This window comes from Heterodontus francisci, chromosome 22 (genome assembly GCF_036365525.1).
Source record: "Heterodontus francisci isolate sHetFra1 chromosome 22, sHetFra1.hap1, whole genome shotgun sequence".
NCBI lineage: Eukaryota > Metazoa > Chordata > Chondrichthyes > Heterodontiformes > Heterodontidae > Heterodontus > Heterodontus francisci.
This window is the reverse complement of record NC_090392.1, coordinates 51,319,827-51,333,012: the sequence shown is the minus strand read 5'-3', so window position 1 is coordinate 51,333,012 and position 13,186 is coordinate 51,319,827. Positions and strand designations below refer to the sequence as shown.

The window sequence follows — 13,186 nt, the reverse complement described above, 5'->3', positions numbered from 1 at the left end:
GCAAGTTGCCAGAGATAGAGCAGTGGGACTCAGTAAGAAAGGGATCATTGACTAATAAAATCCAGTAGCTTTAAATTCATCTCACTGCCAGCTGCTGAAAAGGCAGGTTACAAATGCCAGCTTTCCAACATTGGCATGAAGGCAGCTAACAAGTAATATAATTTAAGGGCTTTTTGTTTGTATTTCACAGATCCTGCTCCAGTGACTTGAGCACATAATCTAACCACTTTAGTGTAGTACTGAGGGAGTGCTCCAGTATTGGAGCATTGAAGTTACTGTCTTTCTAATGAGATGTTGAACCAAGGTCCTGTCTACTCTCTCAGTTGCATCAGGGGTTATCAGGGGTTTGTGTCTGAAGGGAGAATAACCCCTTAAGTGGGGCAAGCAAGCCCATAGTAATTCTCAGGGACACAGGGGCCACTAGATCCCTTTTACTGGGAAAAGGCTTGACCTTTCCTCCAGAGAGTGCAGTAAACACCAGAATGGTGGTGAATGGTATTGAAGGGCACTGTACGCCTGTACCTTTACACCGGGTGCATTTGCAGTGCAACCTAGTTTCGGGACCGGTGACCATAGGGATTGTCCCTAGTTTGCCTGTGGATGGGGTTCACCTGCTCCCAGGTAATGATCTGGCAGGGACGAAGGTGGTAGCTTCCCCAGTAGAGAAAGAGACACCGCAGGAGGTCAGAGAGACAGGGCAGTAGCAGGAGACGGTCCCCTGAAGTTTCCCTGAGGGTATAATGAATCAGGCCATGATCAAACCAGCTCCCCCAGAAGAGACTAAATTGGCATTGCAGGCAGATGGCCATGAGGTCTGTCTGTCTGAGACTTTCTTTGGAAAGTTCGAAGATGCAGGGAATTAATTAAATGAATCTTCCCTAGCTGAGGCTCAGCGAGCCGACCCAGTATTAAGAGTTAGCACAGGCTGCCCAGTCTGAAATTGAAGCAGAGGGAGTCCCTGATTGTTACTATTTAAAGAATGAGGTACCGATGAGGAAATGGAGTTCTCCTCACAGACCTGAGAGCAAGGAGTGAACGGTAGTTCACCAGTCAAAACTCCACAAGGATGTGGTGGAGTACAGTAGGAGTTGCCACATGTGCCAGGTTGAGTGGAAACTCTAATCTAGAGTGAAATCTGCACCCCGAAGTCCTATATAGGTGTTTGGAGGACCCTCCAGCAAAGGGCTGGTGAACTGTATGAGACCCCTGCTGAGAACAAAAGGGGACAGGCAGGCACAAGGCTGGCAAAAGGTTAGAAAAGAATGGGGATAAAAGGGACCAAGAGGACAGGTTAAAGGAATTCCAGGAGAAATCCCAAATGGAAACTGTCCAGTCAGCCAACCCCAAAATATTTGAAAAGTTAGACCCCACATCCTCCTATGTAAATGCAGACACTAGAAGCACCCTACAGCAGGATCCCTGTCCAGAGGTCAGCCTGATTGACAGGCTTAGCTTCCAATCGAGCAGGGTGCAGGCCGCAGCTGCAGCCACAGCCCCAGGAAGGAAGAGTGGGAGGTGGTTCTGATCCCCGACCACAGGGGGAGTCCAATTCCCAACCATGGGGATGGAGGTTCTTTATATGAGAGGAGTGGTCTGATGGTGGGGGGGTTTCGATCCCAGGGAAGGGAATAAGCTTTAGGGGCATGACGAAACACTTCTGCTCTTCCTGGCCCACAAGCAATGCTGTAAAAGCATATATTTAAACTCTATATTGTTCTCTTGCCACAAGTATGGACGAGAAAGAAGCGCAAAGGAGGGATTGATCTAACTGAAGTGTAGGAAATAGGTATATGAGCTTTTGTTTTGTAAACCTTGCAAGTCTCTCAAAGCTCTGAAAGTGCACACATCTGTTTATCAGCATCCAGCAGCTGAACTTGACAAAGAATATTAAATGAATACGCAATAACATCGACCTTTGAGTTCATCAGATTTTTTATGTGCTGGTCTGTGGGAGAACAACTAGTGCCAAGCGGTAGGATCCTTCAAACTAAATGAACACTGACATTCAGAGAAATTAAACCAGGAGCTCAGTTGTTTTCCTTCCTTTATAAAACTATCTACATCCTTTTCACCCTGGTTTCTCCCCTTCCCTCCTGGCATATGCTTGGCCCTGCTTTCCCTGGGTGCCAGCAATCTTCCTGAAGTGACTCCTCCGTGAGCCTAAATATTGAGATTCAACAGGTTATTTGACTATAGAGGGCATCACAACTCCATCCATATACATCCAGTAGAGATTCCTTAATACCAAATGGGAGCAAGGGCCCCAGCTGATATCGCCCTTGCAGTCAGATTCCCATTTGGTGCACTGCATCCAAATCTGGTCAACTGACAGCAAGGATTTGCTTTTGAGAGGATACAGAAGTGAGCAGCAAAGGTGATTCCAGTTTATTAGGAAAGGTTAACATGTGCTGATGAAAGGTCAGAGACCTGAAACGTTAACTCTGCTTCTCTCTCCATAGATGCTGCCAGACCTGCTGAGCGTTTCCAGCATTTTCTGTTTTTATTTCAGATTTCCAGCCTCCGCATCATTTTGCTTTTGTAAGGTTAAAGTGTGCTTGGAAACCAGAAGACTTTAATCATCAACCCCCTTCAGAATCTTGAAACTTCAAAGTGAAGCATACTGGCAAAGGATTCATATATCAAGGGACTCAAGGATAGAGGTTATTGAGGTACAACTATTTCACCAAAAAGGTCATAGATTTGTGTAATAATTTACCAGAGTAGACCATTAAAGTGGATAGTAATACGTTCAAGAGACAGTAAGGTGTTTCTGGAAAAAGGATAATTGAGACATTTGAGAAAGTATATAGGTGAGATTAAGGTCAAAACAGGACTGTCTTATTTGGGCCTTTTTCTGTTTCTAAGTTGTGAGGTAAAACAAAATGGGGAGGGGGCATTGGCCTCAATACATATACATAATACATACTCCATGAATCACAGTGGACAATGTAGTAAACACTGATACAGATTTCAATTAAAAGCTGTTTTTAAATTCAGAATGATACTGCATCAACGTTTGATGTTCAGTATGGTCCTAACACAGCAATCTCAGTAAGAACTCTTCAGATCTGTAAATAAACATCTACTCAATCTAAACCACATAAAATGTGCGCTGCTGTAATTCTACTCTTTAATTAAGCTGTGTGCAATTAGAATTTGTTTCTTTATTATTTTGCTCAATAATAATTTTTTTAGCAGGCTGTATTTAAAAATTAAATTAAAAATGAGGAACATTGAATCCATGGACAGGCAACAGTGAGCCACACATTCACTTTGTGGGTAGTACAGTTTTCATGGGCTGTAGGATGAACAATGTACCACTTCATATTAATTTCTTCCCCTATCTTGCTGTGATGTGTTAATTGTAATGTGTAAATGTCCGAGCGATGGGCTGAGTCTCCAGTATGTAAAACTGTTTTCATGCCAGTAGTTGCTATAATAAATGACCTCATAGTAAAGGAACCTCTAGGCAAGAGAGATCATAACATTTAGTTTGTGGGTGAGAAATTTGGGTCTGAAATTAGTTAAATAAAGGTAAGTAAAAGGGTTTGAAGACAGATTGGCTAAAGTGGAGTGAAAAAATAAGTTTAAAGGTAAGACAGTAGAGTTGCAGTTTCAGACATTTAAGGAGATATTTCATAACTCTCAACAAAGATATATTCCGTTGAGAAAGAAAGACTATGAGTAGGATGCACCATCTGTGACTAACTAAGGAAGTTAAGGATGGTATCAAATTGAAAGAAAAGGCGTACAATGCTGCAAAGATTAGTGGTAGGCCAGACGATTGGGAAAATTTTAGAAACCAGCAGAGGATGACTCAAAAAATGATAGGAAGGAGAAATTAGAGTATGAGAGTAAACTAGCAAGAAATATAAAAACAGACAGTAAAAGCTCCTATAAAATATATATAAAAAGGAAGAGAGTAGCTAAAGTAAGCATGGCTCCCTTAGAGGATAAGACTGGGGAATTAATAATGGGAAACAAGGAAATGGCAGAGACTTTGAACAAATATTTTGTATTTGCCTTCACAGTAGAAGACACAAAAAAATCCCAAGAATAGTAAAAAAAAACAAGAGGCAAAAAGGAGGGAGGAACTTAAAACAATCACCATCATTAAAGAAAAAGTATTAGGAAAACTAATAAACTAATGGAACTAAAGGCTGACATGTCCCCTGGACCTGATGGCTTGCATCCCAGGGTCTTAAAAGAAGTGGCTGCAGAGATAGTGGATGTATTGGTTGCAATTCCTTAAATTCTGGAAAAGTCCCAGTGGATTGGAAAACTGCAAATGTATCAACTCTATTCAAGAAAGGAGGGAGACAGAAAGCAGGAAATTATAGGCCAGTTAGCCCAACATCTGTCATTGGGAAAATGCTAGAATTCATTATTCAGGAAGCAGTAGCAGGAGCTTTTAAAAATCATAATAAAACCATGTTGACTCTGCCTGATTGTATGAAGGGAAATTGTGTTTGACAAATTTATTAGCGTTCTTTGAGGATGTAACAAGCAAGGTGGATAAAGGGGAACCAGTAGATGTAGTGTATTTGGATTTCCAAAAGGCATTTGATAAGGAGTCACATAAAAGGTGACAACACAAAGATAAGAGCTCATGGTGTTGGGGGTAATATATGAGCATGGATAGTGGATTGGCTAACAGAGAGTCAGGATAAATGGGGCATTTTCAGATTGGTAAACTATAACTAGTGGAGTACCACAGGGATCAGTGCTGGAGCCTCAACTGTTTATGATCTATATTAATGACTTGGATGAAGGAACCAAGTGTGTTGTAGCCAAATTAATGAATGATAGAAAGATAGGTAGGAAAGCAAGTTGTGAGGAGGCCACAAAGTGTCTGCAAAGAGATATAAATATGTTAAGTGAGTGGGTAAGAATGTGGCAGATGGAGTACAATATGGGAAAATATGAGGTTGTCCACTTTGGTAGGAAGAATAGAAAAGCAGAATATTATTTAAATGGAGAGAGGCTACAGAATGCTGTGGTACAGAGGGGTCTAGGTGTCCTTGTACATGAATTACAAAAGGTTAGCATGCAAGTACAGCAAATAATTAGGAAGGCAAATAGAATGTTGGCATTTATTGCAGGAGTATAAAAATAGCAAAGTCTTGCTACAAATGTGAGCTTTGGTGAGACTGTACCTAGAGTACTGTGTACAGTTTTGGTCTCCTTAAGAAATGATATGCCTGCATTGGAAGCAGTTCAGAGAAGTTTCACTAGGCAGATTCCTAGGATGAAGGGGTTGTCTTATAAGGAAAAGTTTCGTAGGTTGGGCCTATAATTATTGGATTTAGAAGAATGAGAGGTGATCTTATTGAAACATAAGATTCTGTGGGGGCTTGACAGGGTAAGATGCTGAGAGGATGTTTCCCTGTGGGAGAATCTAAATCTAGGAGGCACAGTTTCAAAATAATGGGTCTCCCTTTTAAGACGGAGATGAGGAGAAATTCCTTCTCTGAGGGTCGTTAATCTTTGGAATTCTCTTCCCCAGAGAGCAGTGGAGGCTGGATCATTGAATATATTCAAGGCTGAGTTAGACAGGTCTTTGATCTACAAGAGTCCAAGGTTATGGGGGACAGGCAGATAAGTGGAGTTAATGCCACAATCAGATCAGCCATGATCTTAATGCATAGCGGAACAGGCTCGAAAGGCCAAATGGTCTACTCCTGCTCCTATTTCTTATGAATGTTCTGGACTGTTATATCCTAGTTACTAACTACTTGGTAACCACTATGCTTTGCTTAAATATGTAAGCAGAAGGAACAGATTTGAAGCAATTTTATTGTGAATACAAAAAGGTAGATTGTAAAAATAAAATCAGAGCTCCACAACCTGCAGCCTCTTAAGTTTCTTTATTACTATGGTCGGAATTTTACCAGCCTCTTGGTGACGGGCTGAGAGGCAGGAAGACTGGCAAAATAGCGCAGGAAGGCGTGGGGGCGTGCCCGATGTTTTCCCACCACCTTGCCATTTTTCCAGCAGTGGGAAAGCAGGATCTGGGGGGGTGGGGGGCCCTCCTTTTTGGGCACTCCATGGCCCATGGAGGGACCCTCTGGCAGCACCCCACCTGCCCTTAGTGACACCTCCCCTCCCACCCCATTCTCCTGGCTGCCCTGTCCCCGGTGTCCTCATTTATCTATATTCAAGGGCACACAGCCATCGATGCCCCCTCATCCTGCAGGTACAGCCCCAGTAATGGCTACCATTAGCACTGGCGCTGCTGAGGCTGCTGAGCTGCCAGGCCTCTGATTGAACTGGCAGCTCTTGGGGGGTAGATCGCCACCCTTAATAGGGATGGGAGCCCCGGTGGCAGCCACTTAATTGGCCATCGCTGGGAATGTGCCTCTGTGGATCCCACCGCTGGCCGAAGTGGGCTCGCCTCCCGCTTTTGGCCTTGGTGGCAGGACTTCAGCTGCCATCATAAAATTCAGCCCTATGTCTCTCTAATAGATACACCTGCAGGCATAGTACAATTACTCATGTGTCAAATTTCTTTCTTAAACTTTACTATCAAACAAGGTGGCAAGTACAGATCAGATGCTTCTCCACAGGAGGGGAATGGGGTATCAGTGAGGCAAAGTTACATCCACTCTTGAAATCCTCATAACTAGCTGCCTCAAAGGTCTGTCTGTCTTCCCTGTTGGCTAGGGAATGGTGCATAGAAAATGTACAGCCATTCTACGCCGATCAAAGTCTACTCATTAGATTGGCCACTGGTTTCAATGAACGAAGAGGCTGACTGAGCTGTAATTTGCACCCGAGCTGGTTTCAATAGTCTTCTATAGCATACGTTATCTTACAATGACATTTGGTTGATGTGGGTGGAATAGCAGTAGGTGTCAGATTTGTGTTTGGCAACAGGAGGAGCATATAAATTGAGTGAGCCAGATTAATCTTACAAGTGAAGTTTAAGAGCAATCTTGCAGAGCTATGCAAGAGTTTTTTTTTTAAAGAAAACAGGTCCTAAATCATCCATATAAGTTTCTTGGCACTCTTAATAAAACTATTCACAGGAACATTATTCAACTTCACAACCACCAATGACAATGGATAATTGAATTGTCAGCTCAACGGTATCAATGATGCATGGCTATCGGTATGCAAGGGCCATCTTCTTCCCCTGCATAATGGAGTCTCCATAGCCTTATCACAGGAACCCCTACTGTATCAAAATGGCAATCTTGGCCACAGCAAATCTATACAAAGCCTCAGTTTGTTCTTCAGGTGTCTGTGCCCAGTCTAACCATTCAAGTACTTCAATTCTTTTGTAACTTGGTAATACAATACCTGAACTAGGAAGGTCCACAGCAATCCATGCTGATCACTGAACAGCCTAGTTCATTGATGGGAGGGTTGACCCATCACTGGACAGTGAGAGTCTTCCCATTCAATTCCAGGTAATGCAATTCCTCAGTGGGTAGCAGAAAGTTTACTACTGCTCTGTGATTGTAATTTGTCGGATTTTAGCTGGTTAAGCTGCAGCAGGATTGGCAGATCCCTAAGCCTCAATACTGCCAACCTGTGCCTATGTTTTTAGGACTTCAGTAGTGGGTGGGAGTGGGGAGGGGGTGAGTGCTGGCATCCTAACATGGAGGGAATGTGCACTCCATATCAGGTACATAGAAACTTTATTTATGGGGATTTCTGTGCAATTTGAGCATAATGATAGGTTTCATATCTGTCAGACATCAAGCTGACCAAAAAAAGAGCATGATTTTCACATCCCTACACAGCATCCTGACTTGCCCACATTCCAATTCAACTTCATCAGTCTCTCTTTCCCTGCCCTGACTCCACTTAGTCACCTTCTCTCTCCTATGACTCGATTTGGTCTTCTCGCACCTACCTGTACATTTTCCCCTACTCCCTCTTCCCTCCGACCAGCCACAGTTGGTAATTATAGTCATCAATGAGTATTAATTATTTTTAACTATCTCTTATCCTATAACACATGGCTAAATCCTACTAGATTTAATTTAGTTGGATAGTTACCTTGGGATATTTTGGAACATCACATTGTGGTGTCAGCTTTATAGGTTCCTCCACGATAGTGTGTTTGCAAGATGTGTTTGATCTGGCAGAAATAAAAAACATTAAAATCAGGTATCACCTGTGGCTCAGCATCTGTACTCTCTCCGCTGAGGCAGAATGTTATAGGTTCAAATCCCACTCAAGACTTGAGCAGATAATCTAGGCTGGCATGGCAGTATAGTACTGAGGGTGTGCTACATGGTTGGAGGGTGCCATCTTTCATGCAAGACATTAAACCAAGACCCTGTCAGCTCTCACTGTTGGATGTGAAAGATTCCATGGCATTATTTGAAGAGAAATAGAGTTTTTCCAAATTAATTTCATTTCCAGCCCATTGCTGCATTCGATAATACTACTGGCATTGGCTGTTTACCATAATTACTCATCTCATTAGATGAGTAACAATACCCATTGAGTACTTTGGCTCTCACCTGTTTCCGAAAGACAATTCATCTTTAAGTATCTTCAGCTCATTCTTACACTTCTCTATTTCCACCACCTTTAAACCTTCCACTGGAAACAAAAGGAAAGTAACAATAACAAATTAAAGGTGTAGCAAGAAGATTTGCAAATCATATTGTAACCATAGTCAGAGCCAAGATGATCGGAATTGCACTATATTTTTTCTATCATGTTTTGTTTTGAAAGAAACTGATTTTATTGCATTTTATGAAATGCCCAATTTGAATTGTTTTATCATGTATTTTTTACAAATTTTTATGACTGGAGTATATTTTTTGAGGGAAAGAAATGTGAGATGTACTTTGGTCTGCCTGAAACTTGCTGGTCTTCTAGTGCAAAGTGCTGTCCACAACCTAGTATTGCAGGCTGGCACATTCCAAGGTCCAGGACTAACTGCTGAGGGACGCACTAAAGCTTGGGGCAGCCGCTGTAAAGGCTCAATGGGGAAAGGCCACGGAGTAAGACCCTTCTGCCATAGTATACAGAGGGGCTGGAAACAGTGTAAAACACCTTGGGCTGTATGCTCCAGGGAATGCTTGATGTGTACAGTACATGACATTGTAAATATAATCTGAAATGGAAAGTGTAGTGAGGCACCTGATGTACTGTATTGAAAGAAGGTGATCTGTATTGCACTTTATGTAATATCAAGTTTGAAGTGTTGTGTAATGTATTTTTACAAATTTTATGAATAAAGTATATTTTTGAGAAAATTTTCAATTCTTGTTGGAGTCCAACGACATTATTGGGTCCAGTTTACATACTAAGCTTCCCCCTTCCCTTTCTATGGCCTAAGAGGTGGCCGGAATTTTTCACCAATCAGGAAGCCGACAGCTTAGTCCCAGCAGCGCCACCGGGAGCGGTGGCCACTGCTGGGACTATACCCAGCTATCAGAAGAAGATGAAGGACAGCCCCAGAACGAAGGTAAGTTTCTAGGGCCATGCTGGGGACAATCGTTTGGGCCCTGGCAAGGCAAGGGGGACGGTTAGGGTGGCAGGGAGAGTGTTGTGCACTGGGGGAGATTGGGACTACGGGGGCGGCCCTCCATGGGGCACAGGGCGCCCAATCAGGAGGCCCCCCTCCGCAAGCCCACAAGGCGGCCATCTGGTATCACCAGGTGGGCTTTTTGAGACCTCAGTCGCCCGCCAGCCAAGCGTAAAATACCCGTGGTGGCAGGCGGAGGGTGGAGGCCCTTAAGTGGCAGTTAATTGGCCACTTAAGGGCCTTGATTGGCCTGGGGCGAGCAGGCTGTTTCTTGCCGCCCCGCCCCGTGTAAATTTGCAATTGGGGCAGACGGGGTCAGGAAGGACCCCCCCCAGACTCCTGCTCTATTTTACGCCCTCACCTCTGCCCCCCCCCACCACCGCCACCAGCCCACTTGTTTGAAGGGTGTAAAATTCCGGCCGGTAAGTGTAACCTCAGTTGATCTATTAAAGTAGGATGGTATGTTAATGTTCTCTGATGGTCCCAGTGGTTTAGGAGAAAATGAATCCGAGTGACCTGTTGATCTTATGCCTGATTTCCCAGAAGGTGAGATTTGTTGGAATAACCTGGTATTACACCATAAGTGTTTTGTTTTTCAACCTCAAATTCAGATTCCCAATCTAGCTCTATCTTTTCTTGTTATTGGATCTCAAATCTCACTACTGCCTGTGCACAAGCCAGTTAGAAAATTTGGGCAGTTTTGGATTTAAAAGGCACCATCCCACTGAAGGACGTGTCCGACCTCAAGATCCCAAAACCCTTACAGAAGAGGATGCCCATGAAATTCAAAAGGTAATTTGTAGGTGATACACCAAGTATTTTTCACACTAACTGGCTGTGTTGTTGGGTAGAATAGCAGATGGTCACTATTGACAGGTTGCACTGTCAAATATGTCATCTGAACCTTTAATTTCAATGCAATAGTTGTATTTGAATTATATTTAACTGGTATATAAAGACTTTAGCCGCGGGCTCTTAACTCCATGCTGGGGCTGTATTCTCATGACTCTCCCATTTATTACCATTGTCAAAGGGAGTTTTTACAGAGCAGCTTTGGTTGCAGTTGCTGGCATTATTAGTTCCTTCTTTCTCTCAGTCCAGTGGGCTTGTTGCTATTTATAGACTGGCCAAAAACTATGATAATCATAGGAACAAAGGAACAGGAGTAGGCCATTCAGCCCTTCAAGTTTCACCATTCAGTTAGATCATGGCTGATCTGTATCTCATCATTTACACGCCTTGGTTCCATAACCCTCAATATCCTTGCCTAACAAAAATCTATCGATCTTTTGAAATTTTCAGTAGACTTCGATCCTCAACACCTTTTTGGGGGAAGAGTTCCAGATTTCCAATACCTTTGCATGATGAAGTGTGCAACTTCACCCCTGAATGAACTAGCTCTAATTTTAAGGTTATGCTTCCTTATTCTAGACTCCCCCACCAGAGTAAGTAGTTTCTCTCCACCTACACGATCAAATTCTTTCAGCAGCTTACACAGCGCAATTTGACCACCCTGTTAACCTTCTATCCTGAAAGAAATACAAGCCTAGACTATGCAATAATAATTAGACCACAGCCCCTTTTTAATCTTACTCAATCTTTCAGGAATGGTAAAGGTTGATTTTATTTCCATTAAAGTTTCTTCTCATCTCCTTTCTTCACTTAGTATAATTCCACAAGTGTTGGCCACCTTCAAGTACCTCATGCAAAAGGCACATTCTTTATATGGGCTTGGACAGAGAATGTTGGTAAACTATTTGACTATGGCTCTGACCCTGTTCGCATCTCAATGCCCAGGTGCATACAAGTTCCAGCCATGTTCACTAGGTAGAGATCAGGTGTTGGAGCCCTGTCTGAGCTAATCTCCGCAGCCCAGGTGCACTGAGAGCAACTGCTACGCTATTACTATCACCCTGGCTGCAAAAGTTAACTCAGCACAGACTGGGGAATCAAAGCTGGGATCTTCCTTGGCTGCATGGTTCACCAGTGTGCTAACAGTGTAGTTTGTCACTTAACCATCTGGGCAATGGAAAGCCAATTTATTTATCCTGCATCCATTGGGACTGAAAATGTGATCATCGATGTCTATAATTCTGCTGCACCCCTATTATTTGCCACTGATAAGTCATGCCCGCTGAATGTAGTATATAACATCTGGGCCACAAACACTTTAAACACATGAAGGTTGCATGTGAGGCTTATTAATCTCAATTTTATTTGAAGGCAAAGTCCTACCAAAAGAACTTGGAGCATCTGACCAATGCTCCAGATGTTCACCACCCATTTCAAATGGGTGCTACAAGGGAATCCTGGTCAAAAATGGGAGTTTATTGTTGGGTGGTCTCTTTTTCCAATTTGGGCCACTCTTCATTTTCAAGACAACCTGAACTTGGTCTCAAATGCCCAATCTTGAATTGTACTCTTTGGCCCAAAGCCATTTTATTGTTCAAAAAATGGATAATCTCCATATCCATTCACAGTTAATCACTAGTGTTCCTGCTACAAGTTTGTGTGTAAATCTTTGGCCTGGAGAGTAGACCTGTCCAGTCCTTTGCCATGACCTTCACCATTATCAGCAGAAATACCATTCTATAACAGGAAAACAGAAGTTGTAAGTGGAAGGTTCAAAGTGCTAACTTACATTCGACCCTCTTTTCCAATGCTGCCAACCTGCTTGAGATTTCAGTTTTCAGGTCATTAACTTTGAAAATTCTGCAACAGAATCAACATCAACAGCTACAGTAAACTCAACATATCTGATTGCCTTCATATTTGAATTTTGTCCTGGACAGGGAACATTAGTGCTCCGACATGTTATGCAATGGAGTGGCAGGGTGTAGGTTCTTCTGCTCTCTTGGGTTTGTTAAAGGCTGACATTGAATGGGAAGCAGGTTGAGTTCCCTCACATAGAAGAAAGGAAATTGGAGACTGTTACCTCCTGTGCTCTTGATAGTGCCTTGGCTGCCCTCCTTCTCAGCTGCAGAATGCTGAATGGTTTGGGAGACGTAAAGAGGGGGGCAAAGACAATGAGTAGCAATGTGAGCATTATACTGGAGCTCAGTGTCCCCAAACTAGGAAGGGGAGGGAAAATCATATAGAATCACTGATTGCTATCCACTGAACCTGGCTGAAAGTGCGCCCGTGTGGACATTGGGAAAGGACAGGGATAGGCTTAACTGTGAGATCGCCCGTGCTAGACTAGGTTTCTAACATTCACTCTCTTGGCTGGCTCACACATGGTGGATGGTCAGTTGGGTGAGGTACTATGGGGCTACCAGTTCTAATGGAACTGCATCTCAAATGCAGCACAGTGGCGCAGTGGTTAGCACCGCAGCCTCACAGCTCCAGCGACCCGGGTTCAATTCCGGGTACTGCCTGTGTGGAGTTTGCAAGTTCTCCCTGTGTCTGCGTGGGTTTCCTCCGGGTGCTCCGGTTTCCTCCCACATGCCAGGTAAATTGGCCATTATAAATTGCCCATAGTATAGTAGGGAAATATAGGGACAGGTGGGGATGTGGTAGGAATATGGGATTAATGTAGGATTAGTATAAATTGGTGGTTGATGGTCGGCACAGACTCGGTGGGCCGAAGGGCCTGTTTCAGTGCTGTATCTCTAAACTAAACTAAACTAAACAAATAAGCATCCACTCTCAGCATAAGAGGAGAGAAAATGGTTGAAAATTCAAGTAAAGAAC

General features: G+C 43.2%; 1 protein-coding gene across 1 annotated transcript in view; it reads right to left on the bottom strand.

Moving 5' to 3' along the window:
- LOC137381615 (high affinity cGMP-specific 3',5'-cyclic phosphodiesterase 9A-like) overlaps nt 1–13,186 on the bottom strand; it is a 64,718-nt gene that overhangs the window by 34,996 nt on the left and 16,536 nt on the right. Inside the window, exons 6-8 of the mRNA XM_068054322.1 lie at nt 12,135–12,205; nt 8,478–8,559; nt 8,008–8,089 (exon numbers count right to left, since the gene is read on the bottom strand). Of these exons, the coding sequence (XP_067910423.1) occupies nt 8,008–8,089; nt 8,478–8,559; nt 12,135–12,205 (235 nt within the window). The remainder of the gene's footprint in view (nt 1–8,007; nt 8,090–8,477; nt 8,560–12,134; nt 12,206–13,186) is intronic.